The 19570-nt window shown below is 37.4% G+C and overlaps 1 protein-coding gene across 40 annotated transcripts in view; it reads right to left on the reverse strand.

Moving 5' to 3' along the window:
- Positions 1–19570, reverse strand: part of DST (dystonin) — a 612681-nt gene that overhangs the window by 428688 nt on the left and 164423 nt on the right. For 27 of the 40 annotated variants that reach the window (XM_056814337.1, XM_056814311.1, XM_056814295.1 and 24 more), the window contains one exon: positions 9554–9761. In XM_056814337.1, coding sequence (XP_056670315.1) covers positions 9554–9761 — 208 coding nt within the window. Of the gene's footprint in view, positions 1–1818; positions 3544–9553; positions 9762–9910; positions 10430–19570 lie in introns of those variants that run through there. The other 13 variants (XM_056814316.1, XM_056814304.1, XM_056814327.1 and 10 more) reach the window with 9 other exon arrangements.

The raw sequence follows: 19570 nt of genomic DNA on the forward strand, positions 1-19570 counted from the left end.
AGTGTTTTAAATAAATTATATTAATGCTAAGAATTGTAAATGATTAATCAAATGTGAAAAAAAATCAATGGTCTTTTCAGATCCTCAATTTCACATGAGAAGGACGATGTCTTCTATAAAGCATATGCTTTTTGAAAATCTTATTAAAACTAAATTACTATTTCAGCTTAAGATCTATAATTCATATTGCACATAAGTATTTGCTGTGGGTTAGTTTGGTAAACAAAATAACATTTTGATAGCATCTCAGATAAGTTTTACAGCTACATCAATAGAATAAAATACATTTGAGGACTTTCAATATGTTTAAAACTTAAAAAGGCATTTGGGGTTTGTTTTTTCCTCACTAATCAAGATGCATTGGCCTGCAATGCAGTGTTACTTTTGAAAGAGTGTTTAAAAAAAAAAAGTAATGATATGACTTCATATTAAAAAAACTTAAGGACTCAACTAACTGTATACAATTTTAAATACTCCCAAATTAGTCTAACATTGTTACACCTGCTCAGCAGCTCTACTTGGCACAAAAATTATGAATTACTATACTGTTTATGATATCTTATCCAGATCACCTGAAAGAAAATATTCCTTATTTTTCAATTCTTCCAATTGTTTCCCCAGTAGCCTAAAACCATTAAATATTAAATATTAAACCAGTAATGGATGAAGAGTTGTGTTGCATTTTAACTATCTGACTTTTGTCTAGATTATGGACAGTCTTTGGTTCAGCTTCATCCACATATAATGGAAAGATATGATATGTGAAAAGATATCATGCTTGAAAACAAAAACAAAAACAATGCTAATGCTGAAATTATTGGTAGCCCACCCTTTAGCCACCAACTACAGAATTTTTTTAACTTCTCTAATAGACTCCATGATGTTTTAGCTGTTCTGCAATGTGTGGAATATATTCCAATGTAAAATATACGTCTAAGAAGTGAGATTTTATCTTATCTAATAATATATCTTCACTTTAACTTCACAGTTAAGATTTAACATTAACATAATACTGAAAATCAATATTTACCAGTTATGTATGTATATATAAGTATGTGTGTTGTATATATTCTTAAACATAAAGCTCAGGAGAGAAAGCAATAAATGTAATATAAACTTAGGCATTTAAATTAGAAAGATTTTTCAGTTATTAAAGTCCCTCATATATCAACCTATTTAGTCATTCTCAAATCACAAGCAAATAGGAATGTGTAGACATTAAATCAAATTTTTTTAAAATAAACGTTCATTTCTAAGGGAAATGATCTAGTTATGGTTTCAAAATTAATGGTTCATTTAATCAATTTCAAGACCAGTGGTCTAATTTTCTACGACTTGAACTAGCATAACAAACCAAGCTAGAGCAGCAGCGTTTCAACATAATCTCTTTGGGCTGTCAGAGGTATCTGAGAGGCCCAGAACAATTATGCACAGCTTAAGAGCTTTTAGAAGAAGAAAGCAAAAAACTCCTCCCTGGCAATAAAGCCCCTCACAAAAAGGCATCATGATCAATCTAAGGGCGTCTCCACCACCCCTATCATGCCGGCTCTGCACTAGAATCTACATCACATCCGAAAAGTAGAGGAAGGATACCAACTCACCCCCCAGGCCCCACCCCACCATCAACATCTCTACTGGTCCTAACAACCTGTTTACTGATAACCTAACAACCAGAGGTTCTAGGTTGGGGGGGGGGGTTGTTTTATTTTAATAAAGAAAAATAAACCCTCCAGAGCAGTCCCAAGAGGGGAATACAACATAGGCGAGCTCATGCAGGTCTGAAATGGGGGATGGGGATGGAGGAGAGTGTTACAGTACCTTTGTATCGCTCCAGGACATCTTCATAAGCTTGGAGGTATTCTTGCTCCTCCACGTAGAGGTATGCAGCTGGGGACAGGTAACCCGCCATGGCTCAAGTTTCTTTCAAAGCTGAAAGATGAGTTCAGCTCTACCCCCTCCCCACCGACCCCCAAGACTGTTGTCCACAAGCAGCCTTGGGCCCTAGAGAAGGGGAAGGGGAAGAAACTGCAGAAAGGGAAGAAGGCTTGAGGCCAGAGTGAATCCAGAGCTGTCTAAGGACACGCCCAGGCCCCCTCCCCAGCCTGGCCTCTGGAACTGTTGGCCAGACCTCCAATGGGAACCCGATTTGCGCCAGGGGGAGGTGACTGAGGGAACCGATGGGGCTAGTGTCCGCACAGGGACAACGCGGACACTAGAAGCCAGACTAACAGGGCGAAGGCAAGGTGAGCACTGCCTCCCCCACCACCACCAACACCACTGCAGGATGCTATAGTTGAGGGGGAAGGATTGCATCCACTCAGTCCTCTTCTATTCTGTACCCTGCGGATGGAGCAGCGCAGAGATGCCGGCTTTGGTGCGAGGGGAGGGAGATCTTGCCTGAGCTCTGGGATGCGCTTTTCAGCTGCGGCATTTCGGGCAGCCGCAGAGGCAACTGCCGAGTGGGTGCTCTGGCGGAGGATGAGAGCGAGAGAAGGGAACTGGAAGGGGGCAGAGCATGAGAAGGTCAGCCGGGATTCCAGCCCCTCCCTTCAATGCAATGCTGCAGGGCCCCCTGGCTGAGGCTGCTCTCCCCGCCTCCCTCGGCCGCCCAGACTTCCCACCCTAGTTTATCACCTCTTCTGAGCACGCCTACTCCCGGAGGCCAGCAGGCCAGCCCCGGAACCGAAAAGGCTAGGTTGCTATTTGGGACCCACAACAGGTGTCCTGGAAACCAAGCCCAGCAAAGGGGCAAGTGAGGGCGGCTGCATTCACCCTCCCAAAAGGAGGAGGAGGAGGAGAAAGGGGTGGGAAATACTTTCTCCCAGCCCAGTAAAATAAGGGGGTCCTCTCTGCCTTCCTTTGGTCTGTAGCATCTGCTTGGCTAGTGCAAGGCCTGGGTGGCACTGAGCAGCCTCTCAGGGGGCGAGCTGGGGAGGAGGGCGGATTGCCTCTGCAGGTGGCCCCACAGCTCAGCGCTTTGACAGCGGGAGCGGCGCCTGCGCTCCAGCTGTCTAGTGATGACCCGTCTTAGTATCCGCCCCACAGAGGACCCATCAGGCCTTCCAAGTTCCTCCTCCCGCCCCCTGCTGCTCAGAAACACTAGGGCTCCTTCTGTTTGTCTCACATGTACATTCGAATAGCTACAGCATCAGCACCACCATTCTGTATTCCTTCCGGTTTCCCTTCTTTATGAGGATCTAAAATCATTTTGTAACCAGAAGAAAGGCCAGGCACTATTCCTTTTGATCTTGGATGCAAGGTTCCAATTTCCTGTCCCTAACTAAACTAACCTTTCCATTCTTTACATCATCACCGCTATCCTTTTGCTAGCATAGATTTCACATTATTTGTTACTAAAGCTTGTTACTTGTTACTACTAAGTCTTTTAGGATGGTTCCCCTTAGATCAACTCACCAGTGGATAAAATGGTCACAGGATATGAACAGGCAGTTTTGAGAGGAAGCAATCCAAGATATCAATAAAAAGGCTTCATCTCACTAATATTTTTGAAAAATAAGTTAAAAACAACTCTGAGGTTCCAACACACACACATCAAATTAGTAAAGTTGATAAAAATGGAAAGTGTTGGAGAGACTTCAAAAAAACAAACACTGTTGATGAACTACTGGAACTGTAAATTGGTCCTTCTATTGTGATAAGAAATTTGGAACCATGCCCCAAAAGTGTGCATACCCTTTGACCCAGACATACTACCTCAAAACCTAACTACCTCAAAAAAATCAAAGAATAGAGGGAAAGGATGCATACCTACAAATAAATTTGTAGCAAAGAAACTAAACTATACTATAACTAAACTAAACTATAAACTAAAGCAGAGCCCATTGATGAATGGCCCACAAATTATGGTATGTAAAGGAATACTGTTATGCCATAAGAAATTATGAAAAGTACTTTTCAGAGAAATAAGATTAGTAAAGTGATACCAAATGAAGTGAGGAGAATCAAGAAAATAATTTATACAACAATAACCTTGTCATGATAAATAACTTTGAAAGACTTAATTGATCAAAGCAATGACCAACATGATGCTAGAGGGCCAGTGAAGAGACATGCTATCCACCTCTGGACAGAGATGTGATGATGAATTCATGATCAAAATGAGACATATTTTGGAAATAGCCAATGAAATTTGTTTTGCTAGATTGCTAATATTTGATATTAGGGTTTTGTTTTCCTTTTCTTCCTCCCCTCCCCCACCGCAGAGAGTGGAGATAAAGGTAGGAGGCCAGAAAACAAAACAAAACTAGATTTTTGATCTATGAAAAAAAATTCAAGATAAAAGGAAGAGCTTTTAATCTCCAAGGATAGTTCTCCATCTGCCACCCATTATTATGTGTACATTTGTGTACAATTTGATACACTATGGGGGGGGGGGACTTGACCTGTGTTTTCATTGACATGAGGGAACCACATTGTGAGGAAATTTCCTTTACTAATGAAGACTGGCGACTATTTTGCAACTTAAATCTTAGAGATTAGTTTAGTGTACATACAGTACTGATAGATTAAATGACTTGCCTAGGATCCAAAACCAATATGTGTCATAGATTCAAGTCTTGTTAACTCTCAAGTCAGATTCTTCTGTCAATAACATCCTACCCTTCTGCATTGTCATGTTTATGAGACAACTTCTGAGTAGACTATTCTTACACTGAGAACCTGGGTTGACCAGCTCTGTTTCTCCATTACCTATGTGGCTTTAGGGAGTCATGTCCCCCTGACCCTCAGTTTTCTCCTCTATAAAATAAGGGGGTGGATATGAATGAGTAAATTAATTTTAAAGCATTTATTAAGCACTTACTATGTGCCAAGTACTGTGTTAAACATCAGGACCATAAACAAGCAAGCCAGGTTCTGCATTGAGCATATGCTCTAATTTTTTCTAAAGTCTTACTTTCTGTCTTAGTATCAATTTTAAGACAGAAGAGTGGCAAGGGCTAGGCAATTGTAGTTAAATGACTTGCCCAGGGTCACACAAGTATTGTCTAAGGCCACATTTGAACCCAGATCGTCCAGTCACCAGGTCTTGTACTCTATCTGCTGTGCTATCTAGTGGCCCTAAGTGTATATACTAATTGAGGAAGAAAATACATATAGGAGAAGAGAGAGAATGAGACAGACAGAGAAGAGAGGCCTGGCAATATTGGCTTAGAAATGTTCTGGGCAAAAAAAGCCAAGAGTTCCTCTGTTAAGAGTTCAAAGCCCCGGTGGCAGATTTCAGGTTCCAGTGATAAGGAAATGGAAAGGATGATGAGAATACAGGCTACATGCTTTAGAGACTAGTAGGGAAGTCAAAATGGTTTCGTGATTATAGGTCACTTCCAACTCTAACTACAAGGATACCTCAATTATAACATATATTTATATCTCTATATATTACATATGTCACAATTATAACATAATACTTTATAATATGTATTTCTAATACTTCAATTGACAGCTCAGTCTAAGTGTTCAGATAACTATACAGAATATAAGCTACTTGAGGATAAGGACTATTTTTCATTTAATCTCCATAATCTCAGCACCAACACAATGCCTTCCACACAGCAAGTATTTAATGTTTGTTGGCTTGAATATATATATGTAGTTGTAGGTGTGGAATTTGGACTTGTCTCCCTTAAGTCTATAAGGTCTTTGAAGTCAGGGGCCAATTTTCCAATCACTTGTATAGTTGGGAGATTGGACTAAAGTACTTATCACAGAACTGAGCATTTGTATTTTGGCTCTATGAAGAAGGAAACATGCTCATCCCTTAATCATGGGAACACATGAAGACCTACTAGGAACTAATTTCCCTTAGCAAGGGGCCAGACCTTGTATACCTTCCCATGGAACCAAAGAACATATACCCAGTTCCTCAGTAAATGCTATTCTATTTTCCTCTTCTACACAAACACACTAAGACAAGTAGTACCTAAAAGTGTTATATATATAAAAGTGTTATATAGTAGTACCTAATAGTGTCATATATATAAAAGTGTTATATAGTAGTACCTAAAAGTGTCATATATATATATATATATATATATATATATCCATAAAATTAGTTTGGAGGAGCTTTATGTATACATGACCCAGTAAGAATGGATCATACTAATATTCTCAGTTTACATCTTCAAAGACCCAACAGTTTCTCCAAAATATCCATAACTCTAGAGTTTATATCTAGATTGTTTCAAATATTACAAAATCCATCTTTTTAGCTGGCATATTCAAAAATAGGCTTTGCATGTATACTAGCATTCCTTGATTGTATACCCCATGCATATTAAACAGCTAACTTAAACTGTACCTCCTAGCTCCCCCAAGAGAGTAAGGAGTGCTCTTGCAGTTACCATATTCCCTGATTATCTTGACCATGCCCAGAAGCCTCTTACTTTTAGAGTAAAGACTGTGTCTTTTTTTTTTTTTAATCTTTGTATCTTCTGTGCAGAGTACAGTGTTTTACCCATAGGAAGCACTTAAATGCTTGCTGGATTTAGTGTAACTATCTTCCACTATTTAGTTATACTGAGCTCGCCTAAGAATTAACCACCATTTATAAAATTGTTTTTGTAGCAAAAATGTCCTCTGGGCACCCAACAACCATCTTAAAAATTAATCATTGTACTGTTAAGAGTAAGGAGAGCCAAGATTCTAGTCATCTCAGGAAAGTCCTTCAGTTTCCTCATCTATCAAATGAAGAAACTAGAATACAATATCTCTAAGATTTTTTCTAGCTCCAATATTGTGGGTTTATATAAACTTTTGGAAAGTGAAAAATTACAAAGGTTTCTCTGAAAACATTAAAATGTTTTACCTACATGATTTCAAAGTATGTTAATATCAGTGCTCCATGGCCAAAGGCATATAGCTGCTACCAATTGATCAATTATGGCAATATATGTAAAGTGCTTTGTAAACCAAAAATGCTATATAAATGTTAGTTATTAGTATACCATCACGAAAAGAATCATCAGTATTTGCTATAAACTTTCATAAGGCAGATAGAATTAAATGACTTTCATTCACCAATTCGAGTTAAATGTCACTTGTCATACTTTTTCTGCCTTTAATATACAGACACACATAGGTGGTTCCCATGCCAAGAATCAATTAACCAATCAGCATTTACTAAGCACATACTGTGTAGATTACATGCTAAATTGCATTCCTTCCTTCCCTCCAATTTTTGGAATCCCTAGTTTCCTTCAAGGTGGTCCAAGTGCTACCTCCTATATGAACCCTTTCCTTATTTCTTCTAGGAATCTACCTTAGAGTGAGGAGACCAAGATTCTTGCTTAGTGCTCCCCACCACCAAAATTACCTTATTATTACTTTATAATAATTTTGTACTTATTTGTGATCATGTTATTTCTCCAATAAAATATTAGCTTCTCAAGGGCAGGGAGTTTTCATTTTTGTTTTTATATCCTCAACTTTTTTTAAAAACCTTTACCTTCCACCTTAGAATCAATATTTTGTATTGGTTCTAAGGAAAAAGAGAGGTATGGGCTAAGCAATGGGGGTTAAGTGACTTTTCCAGGGTCACACAGCTAGGAAGTGTCTAAGGCCAGATTTGAACCTGGGACCTCCTATCTCTAGGCTTAGCTCTCAATCCACTGAGCTATCCAGCTGCCCCTAATAAACTCAGCTTTTAGTAAATTGCCAGGCATAGAATAGGTATTGAAAAAATATTTTATTGATTCATTGATTAGATTTGTAGCTCATTTCCTACTAGGCAAAAGAGTTCCTTATTTTTATTCAGCATCTATAGCCCATGTCCCCTGTACTGCATTCCTCTGGCACCAATACCATCACCACCAAAAGCAAAATGTACATGGCTACTATCATTGCCAAAACACTTAAGTCAATACTATCTCTCAGTAATAAACACTCACAGCAAACACAATATCTGTGTTCTCCAGACCTTTGTCTAATATGCACAGAATCCACAGACCTCTTTTCATTACGATAATCTTTTTCTTTCTTCTTTTTCTTCCTACTGTGCTGTATGTTTGGCCCCCAGAAACGGTTCTTTCTTTTCCCCTGCCTCATACAGCACGATTTTCTACATGGAAATGACATTGCTAAGAGGTAAACATATTTAGCAGCCTCAGAAAAAAGGCTGTGTACTGGGACTGATACAGATTTTTTTTCTTTCTCTTGGTTCTCCCAGCCTTTCCTTCTTTCTTTCACTTTGTTCCAAAACATTCTTGCTCCTCTTCCCTTTCCCCATCACTATTCTCCTTTCCTCTGAGACAAGGGAGACAGGCCACCATCTCATAATTCAAGCCAAAAGCTGTTGCCCCAGAAACCTGGACCAGGAAGCTACTGGCTCTGGACTGTTTGCTTTTCCTGTAATCATGAAAATGCTCATGGGGGGACTTAAGGGGGAGTCTCCACTACACTCCCTTTCTGCTGCAGCAGTGGTCTGGATCCTAGATACAGGCATCTTGACTAGTACCCTGTAGGCCCCCCAGAGAAAAGCAAAGTACCAACTTTGCATTGTAGTGAAAAGGCAAGAGCAGCTTCAAAAAGAGGGTGTGGGAGGGGTCACAGGAATTGGAGTGGGAGCTGGAGAAGGGGGAGGGGAGGGGGAAAAAAGGAGTTAAAAACTGAATGCTGCAATAGCAACTCAAAAGGCTTCTTAGGGAAAGAGCCACCCAGGGAACACACAATCCAACCCCCAGCACATTAGCATGATGCTTTGGAAATAAAGTGAGGGAACAATAACCTCAACTAGCAACACACAGAGACACACTCACCACTGTGTTAAAGTATTAATTTACACACTCTTATCAGCTTTCAGCTGGGCAAAACAAGATCTCTGTCCTGCTTCAGCTTTTACCACCCAAGGCAAGGAAACACCAAGTGCCACTGAGAACCAGCAGCCCCTCCCTTACATTAATTAATGAGGGCCTCTGGACTGTTGAGCCCTGAGCAGTGTATAATGTTCAAAATCTACTAGAGACACAGGTTCTGCCAGAGATGCTTCCGAAAAGGTTAAGGGAAATGGTTCGGATGACCCTGAACCTTTCTTTCATCCAGGAAGATACACACGCCCTGGAGTGTCTAATGTACACACACATCTGCGCCTTCACCCAGATAGAGGCAAATGCCAATCTGGGATGCTCTGTTTCTCTGAGTTCCATGTCTAGCAAACACACACTGAGAAATCACCAGACTTTTTTCCATTTAAATTGTGTATACTTTCTAATGCATTTGGATATGAAAGTTTAATGCAGATGTCTGTCGATATTTCCTTTCATTTAAGATGCATTGATTCACCCAACCAGAAAATGAGACCAAACAGCTTAGTCACTACTCAAAGCATGGAAGACTGTTCTCTCGATAAAGAAGGTAAACAAAATAATTTCACCGATGGCACCCTCCCCCATTTCTGGCACAAAATCTCTGCAACGTGCATTCTCTCAATCACTTGACCTCCTCTGGAGAAAACAAATTGATGAATCTTAATGACACTCAGCAACACCACCACCCCCTTTCCCGGCACCCCTCCCCCTTCCCTCTCCCAGTGTTTTCTTACCTGCTATCCTCAGCACAGCTCTCTCCGCAGGGTCCAGCACGGAGCCACCTTGAATCTTTCTTTTAGATCTCTCATGTTTAGGGAGATTCCAAGGTAAAGTGTCCCCTGGAGCTGGGGAAGCTGAGCCTGATTTCTGGCTGAAATCATCTTCATCAGAAAAATCCGCAGAGGAAGACATAGAGCAGCGATAGGAAGCGTTCCCAGAGCTCTGAGGAGAATGACACAGAGAGCATTAGCAACTACATACACACACAGATATGTCCTTCGATTTCAGCACACCAAGGCGACTCTGGTGCTCTGCATCATCCTCCCTTGGCTAAGGGGGAGAAATATAATCAAAGCAAACACAGAGCTCACCATTTCCCCCTCTCAAGTAGCTCTCAGATGACGAGAAGAATCCTGACAGCAAAAATACATGAGAGATTCACAGGAAAGAAGTGTGTGACCTGTGGTCAGGCAACCAGCTCACAAATGACTGGCCCAACAATGAAGCCAGGATCAACAGCCTTCCTGATTACAAATCTGTAGTATTTGGCTCCCCCATCAGGACACAGCAAACATTTTCCGGCACTATGTTACTGGTTAATTCATTAATGCAACTGTCTCTTAACTTAAAAAAAAAAAACAAATGTAGGATCTTGTTTCCTAATTCTTTTATACTTAGTGAAGCCAAACTAAAGGAAGCCTTTCCAAAAAAGGTTTCCTCCAATCACCCTCTTTTTTCCTTGAATTTTCTCCATAGCAGGTTATCAGGAAAAGTGTCTGGAAGGGACAGCAAGGAGGGAGGATTGGCTGTTTCTCAGAACAGCCCTTTTCAAGACAGAGAGAGCACAAAAGGCCATTTTCATAAGTCCTGTGCCAAGGCAGCTCCCATAAACAAACGTCTGAACCAAGTTTGGAGTCCTTGAAATACTTTAAAATTTCAGCAAGAAGCCAAAGCCAAATGCAAATGAGAATGATGCAGACACTGACAGGAAACAGCCATTTCTGAGCTCCTGATCATTAGAGTGAAATGAAAAATGTGATGCTTTTATAGAAGCCTTTTAGATGAAAGGTTGATACTCATCTATTATGTGTAAATCTTTAGGGTCGGTCCTTGTACAAAGGGTCATGGACACTTTCACACAAGAAAATGACATATGATGTTGCTTATTCCTTCCTGTTTCGCAGAATTAAATTTACTGACCAGGTTATATTTACTAGTGTAAACCACCATGACAAAGTCAATGATTGTAATCTTTAATCTCCAACAGGACTATAAATGAAACAAGGGGAGGGAGAAGAGGGAAGTTTTCAACTTTGTATCCAGATTCCCACATTAGTGACACAGAGAGTAAGAAGCAAGACTGAAAGAACTTGACGTCATGCAAAGAAAACTTGCAGGGTCATCAATTTTTAGGAAGCAATTAACATCAAGGACTCAGTGAGGCAAGGTCCAATCTGAGCAAAACCTGTCCACTTAGTAGAAATGATTGTTCAAGCAGCAAACAATGGGCTTTAGAAAGTATATCCAAAACCATCTACCCAAAACACAGGTGTCAGAAACTCAGCAGCAATAGGAAAAATTCCATATGTATATATGGGAAGAAACAAGGTCAAAATCATAATTTTAAAATTTGCACAATATATTGCATCACATGAAATTTAAGAATTATCTATTAAGGTTTGTTTGTTTTTTCTTCCAAGAAGTTTTTCTGTCTATTTCAGGGACAGATCATCTAAATGAATGTAATCATATTTTATTTTCTAGCATATTTTAAATAAATAATATTTTATTTATTATGTGCACACAGTCCACAAAGAGCTGCAAATTAGTCACAGTATGCCATTACCAATCTAGTTTATTTCTTTTTTTTTGCTTTTCTAAAAATCATCTTGAGCTCCCCAAGGTTCTGCTGTTTGTTGAATCACTGGAGAGGGGTAACATTCTTAGAGATTCTTAAAAGAGTATTGGATTTCTTTGAGAGCCTCTCTCTCCTTCCTTAAAATGACTTCATACTTGCCCTTACTTAAGGACGCATTTTATCTGTAAGATTATATTTCCTATTGTTGCATGAACTATTTTTGAAAGCAGAGTAACTTGACTTTATATATTCATAGATGGACAGAGATGGGGGAAATTAGTCGCAAAAAGTAATTCTTTTCCACTATTTATTCTCAGCCCTCTTTTTAACTAAATGAAAAAGAAAATAAGCTGTTGTCACAACTGGGTGAACAATGGAATTCCCATTATGCTTTTACATGAACACCATTAATCACATGCAACCAGATGGTTACAGAATTACTACCACTGGACCCACGGGTACCAGCCAGAGCAGACCTAATCATGTCAAAGATGTACATACAGATAAGAGAAAGAAAGAAAAAACAAAAAAGCCAAAAAGACTTCTCAAAAGGGAATGGCTAGTAGGAACTTTTGTGTATATGTATGTATGTATGTATGTATGTATGTATATACACACATTTTCTGAAGTACTTATTTAGAAGATATATCAGCAGAAAAAGCTATTAATAGATAGTAGTCCAGATTTCCTTTAGACTGATGCAAGTCTTTAAAAGGCTACTCTCTAAAATGAACTGAGTAAAACTATTAATATCTTTATTAAGTTATAATGCCTCACAGATGTATGCTATTGATAATCTAGAAGACAAAGGAATAATGTATGGAGAAAACTCATCACCTTTTGGCCTGAGCCTATGATTTCATCAGTGAAGGAAGCTCTAGAAGAACTTCCTCAACCAATGCAAACAATCACTTTCTCTGTAGCTTATAGTCATAATTGGTTGGGACTCAGAGAGGTAAAGTGATTTTCACAAGGTCATATATATAATCAGTGTCCATCAGAGGGGAAACTTGATCTCATGGCCTTCTTGACTCAGTGTCCAATTCTATTGTCACAAAACCATATCACCTCTCTTGAACTGATCACCACTACTGGGAAGAGGAGAGAAAATCAACATTTTTTAAAATCAATTTTGGATAGAGATAGGGGTGATAGTTAACTTTTCAGTGTGAGCATTTACACTTCAGAAATTAGCAAATGCTACAAATTTGAACTTTGTTTTTCATTTCATGAATTATCTAGGCTTAAGAAAGTATAAGAGCAAATGCTAAAAATGCAGATGAAACTTAAAAGGAAGTCATGAGTAGTCCTCTTTCCACAGAGTTGGTTATTAAATATTTATCATCACACCATTAGAGATTCAGGAGTCATCACAAATCCACCCCAAACCCCTCAAATGCCTGAAATTCTACTATTGGAGTTTCCTCTTTCCTTTAGCTTAGGGGTTAAACCTCATAAAAAGACAAATACCCCTTAGTGTTACTTCTTTCCAATGTTCTCAGGGAAGTCCTCTAGGACTAAAACACCATAAGTATGCTCAGCTGGTACCATTTATAATGGATCTGATCCCAAGTTCTCATTGTCATGCACTCTAGCAGAAAGTACATTAACCCTGGAATCAGAGGAGTTGACAATCTTTTTTGCATTTTGAAATGCTAGTGTTTGTTAATGATCATTACAGTCACAATGAAAAAATTAATGATGGGATTAAACTAGATGGCATCCCAGAATCTTCTAGTTTTAGATCTATGCATAATATAAGCTCAATCTCATGTTGTTTGGGAACTAAAACAGTATTTGCTATGACACAAGCATCCAAGAATTCACAACTCAGGAATATCCTCATGTGCCACAAATACAAGGAAATAAAACCCCATAGAAATTACTGTAGGTACTCTTGTTAACATCACACCTCACAACTTTAATGAATCTCTCCCCAGCACTCTTCACATACTAGCAAACCACCATATATTCTCATTAATTCTGTGTGTGTCTGCCTGGCTGGCTGACTCTGGCTCTCCCTCCACTCCTTTGTAAACTTTATCATATTAATTAAAGTGGGTCAGTAGGAAACTAATTTCTCACAGTGACTATTCAGCTTCCCAGAACTACTACTCATCCCAGCAAACACTATGTAAGGACCTTGGAGGCTCACCTAGCTTCCAGGGTGGGAGAGGGAGACACATTCAAAGAGATGATAGACTAGCTCTAGAGAAGATGAGCAATACAGTAAGGGCAAAGTGTTAAGACTAAACCTTATATCTCCAGATACAAAATGATTCCCACCATTACCACCCTCATGAACTGATATTTCTAAAAGCAAGGCTTGGCAGAAGATCCTTAAAAAAAAAGGCAAATTAAATGAAACAAATAAAAAGAAGAGAGATATCAGGAAAGATGAGAAGAAAGGAGATATGAGGAGATCTGCAAATAAACTAACAGGATGGAATAATACTATTGTCTTCCAGAAAGGAGCTCTACCTGGTATGAAGAATATAGAAAAAAATAAAGAAAGAATATGCAAGCAAAAAGCCCATGAATAGGAGAATGAAATTGAGAATCTAGACAGAAAAAGAAAGAAGATAAAATAAATTAACACTTCTGGTGGGGGGGGGGAGTATAACAAATGAACTATTAGCCAAGTGAAGAGACTAAGTACAGTGTTGGGAGAAGAAAATTTGGAATTACAGTCATCTGTAGGGAAAAGATAGTATAAATCTTACATTTTTTTAATTTCCATAAATTATCATAGGATTATATATTTAGAGCTACAACGGGCCTTCAATGTTAATTAGTCCAACCCTCCTCATTTTACAGATGAAGAAACTGGTCCAGAAAAGTTAAGAGAGTTATCAAAGGTCACAGAGGTAATAAAGTAGCAGAACAAGGCTCTCTAAACAGAATCACTCTGACTCCAAATACACTCAAAATATAGTATCATATTAAAAGCTAGAGGGGATTTTTCTAGTCCAATCACCTTTTTTAACTATGTTAAAACTGAAACCAAGAGAGGTTAAATAACTTGCCCAAAGTTAAACATATTGTAAATATTAAGACTAGCATTCAAATCCAAAACATCTGACCCCAGAACTTTTTCTCCTATACAACAGAACTGCCTCCACAGAACTTGGGAAGGAAATCGATGGAAGAAATCTGCATTCAAATTAGTGTAAGCAAGATTAATCTCAACACCTTTAAATGATGGTTTAAAAGGGGAAGAGGAAAATCAACATAAAATTATGTGTAATAAAGAAAATAAGATAAAGGAATAAAGAAAACTAAAATAAGTGACTGGAACAAAATGTACTCTTCAAAAGATAGATTCCTCCCAAAATAGGAATTGTCATCACATTATTAAGGCAACAATGAAAATGTCACAGTATAGAAAGAGATAAACAGGGAAGACTACATTATGCCAAAAGACACCAGACACAATGAAAAATTACCAGTATTAAACATGTGCCAAATTCACAAAGAAAAAGATGATTGGTTGGTGCTTTAAAATACATATGTAATAACAATAACTGTAGATTTTAATGTTCTCTCAGAGCTAGGAAAATATAACATACAAAAGAACATATTAAAAAACAAAGCTTAAAAGACTTACAAAGATATGCTATACTTGAAAAAGTTTGAGGGTGCACAAAAAATACTTAAAGTACCATAAAATACCCTTATGAAAATGGGCTAGTATTACAGCACCAAGAAAACATAATTATAAAGAGATAGAAATCTTAAACACAATGTTTAACAGATCATAACACAATAAAAATGGCAATTAATAGAGGAAACACAAGCAAAACTTGAAGACTGAGAACGGTCAAATTAGGTCATCCTGAATGAGTGGTTCAAGAACAAATTACGAATAATAACTATATAAAATACAGTGAGACAATATAACAAACTGTTGACTGAGCTAAAGTATTACTCAGAGGAAAACATATCTCTGAAAACATTTAACAACAGAGAAGATTTTAACTGAGCATTATTTTAATTAACCAAATTGAAACATTATAAATTAACCAAAAACAAATACAAAGGAAGAAATGTTGAATACTTATCAACAAAATGAAAAAGAAAACCTAAAAAATTATGTTCAAAACAAAGATTTTTTTAAAGCTAGAAAATAGATAAAACTTTATCTAATCTCTTTTTTGAAAGACAGGAAATTCAAATTGAATCAGAAATTGTCAAGATAAATTCCCAACAGATTAAATAATTTTTATCAGAAACTACCGTACACAATTTTATGACAGTAAAACTAAAATTTTAAAGGAAATAAATGGTTACCATCAAAAAATTAAACCACTCAAATTAACAAATGAGATAAAAAGATATTAAACAATCCAGTCTGAGAAAGAGAAATCAAATGAGTTATTTCTCAAATGATCAATCTACCAATGGGAAAGGCAACTAGGTGGCAGAGTGGATAGACCCCCAGACTTGAAGTCAAGATGATCCATCTTCCTAAAATCAAATCTGATCTCAGATACTTGCTAGCTGTATGACTTTGGACAAGTCACCTAACTCTGCCTCAGTTCTTCATCTATAAAATGAGCAGGAGAAAGAAAAAACCAACACCTTCAATATCTTTGCCAAGAAAATCCCAAATGGGGTCATGAATAGTCAGACACAACTGAAGAGACTAAACAGCAACAACCAATGGAAAAAAGTCTTGGAGCAGAAAGATTTATAAGTGAATACTATTAATTTTTTAAAGAAAAATGTGTATCTATATTACAAATATGGTCCCAATAAACACAAAAGAGAACTGTAGGAAAACCTCACCAAAAATATAGAAGCAAAAATTTTAAATAAAATTATAGTCTACACACACACACACAGAGTATTCACTATAACCAAGTAGGATTTCTACTAGAGCTGTAAGTATGATTCAACATTAGGAAATGAGTTAGAATAATTAATCACATTAAAAACAATCAAAATACAAAAAAAGACTTTTGACAAAATGTAGCACATATGAAAATAACAAAAAAGCCTAAAAGGACAGCCACAGAAAAATACTGTAAGATTTACCAATAAATAATATTGTTTGATATATTTAGAAAATGTTAACACTAGACAAAAGATAAGGAAAAAAATAAAAGCATAAACAATAGTAGGGAAATTAAATTATCTGTATTTACAAACAAAATGATAATTTACTTAGAAAATCTCAAAAAGGGGGCAGCTGGGTAGCTCAGTAGATTGAGAGTCAAGACTAGAGGCAGGAGGTACTAGGTTCAAATGTGACCTCAGACACTTCCTGGCTATGTGACCCTGGGCAAGTCTCTTAATCCCCATTATCTAACTCTTACCATTCTTCTGCCTTGGAATCAATACATACTATTACAATCAGTCATATACAATACAAACAATCAATACATACTATTAATTCTAAGGCAGAAGATAAGAGTTTATAGATAATAAAATAACCAAGTAAAATAGCAGAATACAAAGCACGACCAAAAAAAATCATAAATATTTCTTTATAGTAGCAACAAAAAGTAGCAATTCAAAGAGAAGATCTGCTCAAAATAACTACAAAAAGCATAAAATACCTAGGAGCCAAACTACCCAGAGACCCTCAACGACCTGTATTAACAGTGGTCATTCTTTAAGGTCCACATTGGCAAAGACTTGGTCATTTTTGTGCCATGGCTGGGACACTTAACATGAAATGCTGAGCTCATACCCTCACCACTTTTGGATAAACATGGCACTTTGGGGATGGTTCAGTACAACATAGGTCATCCCTTTGTCTTCCTACCTGTGATGGAGGGGATTCTAAGCTGTCATGAACCTAGAAGAGTTTCATACTTAGACTTTAAAATGGAGTGTTGTTATCTTCTATCTATCTCTTCATTTCTTTCTTCAGAACATGTAACCTATGTCTCTCTCTGAGATTGCTCATGAGGAATGGTAGAGAGGAACCTTTCCTCCAACCCCAGCAGAAATGATAAAAGCTAATACAAGACAGCCAGAGCAGGGAATTGGCAAAGTGAGCTTTGGTCTGGACTTGCTTGTTCTGCTTTGGGTTTCTTTCCCCAAGCATAAGTAAATAAATAATGATTCTGCGATGGACATTTCCAGACTTGGAAGTAATACTGCAAGTTTAAAATGCCAGGAGTTTCTGAATCCTTGAGGAAGTGCTGGCTACCCTATGAGAGTTACTCTCTTCTTGGAAAGTCCTACTACACATCTTGGAAAAGATGACCACCAACAAGAGAAGCTCCATTCCTAGTTTGCCTAGCTAAAAGATAAAATGCCAATTCGGCAGTCCTACTAGCTGCTTCATGTTTTGATATTTTTAATCATGAATCTTCCAAGAGAATATAAGCATAGTTGTAAATTATTTCAGGAGGTTTTTTAATGAGTGTTTGTGAGCCTCCTGTGGATTTTTTAATCCTTTCTTTTGTGTTGAGAAAATAAGTAGTTGACCTATATCCATAACGGTTCCCTTTTGAAGGGAGACCTAGACATGAGTCAGACCTAATCTTTAACTAACTTTCCCCCAGGAAGGTAGGGTGGAGGCATATAGAGCTTGAGTGTTAAAGAAAAAAAAAAAAGCTGACCCTTTCCAGAATTCATATGTCACTTGAGGGGCCAGAGCTGGGGCCAGTGTCCATGCATTCATTCTCCAGAAAAATGGCCACTCTTATCCATACACACAAATACAATTACTAATCACCCTTTGTAGACAAAAGAGTTTTTAATTATCATAGTTATTCGTTGTTAATGGTTGGCCCATACCAATACAATAAAAATCATGATAATAATTAAATTAAACAAGTCTCACTGTTATGGCAATTAGATAAGTGGTACAGTAGATAAACTACTAGGCCTGAAATCAGGAAGATTCATCTGTAAAAATTCAAATCAGGCCTCATACACATACTAACTAGGTGACCCTGGGCAAGTCACTTAACCCTATTTGCCTCAGTTCCTCATGTATAAAAAGGACTGGAGAAAGAAATGGCAAGCCACTCCAGTATCTTTGCCAAGAAAACCCCAAATGGGGTCATGAAGAATTGGACACAACTAAAAAGATGGAACAACAAAAATTTCAAGTTATGGCAATTAAACTATTCAAAGTTACTTAACAGACTATTATTACATAAAATTAAAAGGCTTTTATACAAACAAAATCAATGAAGCTAAAACAAGAAGAGAAACTATCAAGTGGAAAATTATTTGATGCAATGAAAAGGGAATTGACTTCATCTATAAAATGAGATTGTTGGACTAGCTTCTCTACAAGTGTCAACACAACTCTCCCATGTAATAGAATCATATTAAAATGTAATTGCAAAATATTTACAAAATAAATAAAAATACAATGAGTCAAACCTAATCTGTAAGTAACTTTCCCCCAGGAAGGTGGGGTGAATGTATATAGAAATAAGTGTTAAAGGGGAAAAGAAAACTAACCGTTTCCAGAATTCATATGTCACTGGAGGGGCCAGAGCTTTCCGGGAATGGCACCAGTCTAATGTCTAGGCTATAGTTAGGTCAGTATAGCCAAAATAAGGAGGCCATGGCTGGGTTGGTCTCAAAAATGTCTAACAGCATTGAACTAATAACCAATGCAATCACTTTATTTAAATTATACAAATCACATTTGAATTTTAAATTATGATCCTTTAATTTCTGATGTGTGACATACAAGAGATATAGGAAATTGAAACAAATTAGAAAGAGGACTAAGCATTATTCTCTAATAGATAAATAGTTGAAAAATATGAAGTTGTCAAACCAAATTAAAAATATCAGCAACCAAACAACCAGAAGTAAGAAAATACTAACTAAAATAACACAGTTGTTTGCCTTACATGCATCACACTGACAAAGAAGAAAAAATACGGCAGTAAAGACAAAAGGGGCTAAGAGAAGACAGAAAAGCTAATATAATAGATCTTGAATTTCACCAATTAATATAGTGAATCATCTGACCATCCTCACAGCTTCTCTAATTTCCTGTAAGTATGAGCTAAAATCCTATTGTCTACCAGAAGCCTTTTGCATTTCACCTCAATCTTAGTGTTTTCTCTTTGAGATTAATTCTAATTTATCCTGTATATATTTTGTTTCTATGGAGGTGTTTGCATATTATTTTCCACATTAGACTATGAGCTCCATGAGAGAAGGTAGAACCTATTTTTTAAACATTCTT

The sequence above is a fragment of the Monodelphis domestica genome, chromosome 2 (assembly GCF_027887165.1).
Source record: "Monodelphis domestica isolate mMonDom1 chromosome 2, mMonDom1.pri, whole genome shotgun sequence".
Taxonomy (NCBI): domain Eukaryota; kingdom Metazoa; phylum Chordata; class Mammalia; order Didelphimorphia; family Didelphidae; genus Monodelphis; species Monodelphis domestica.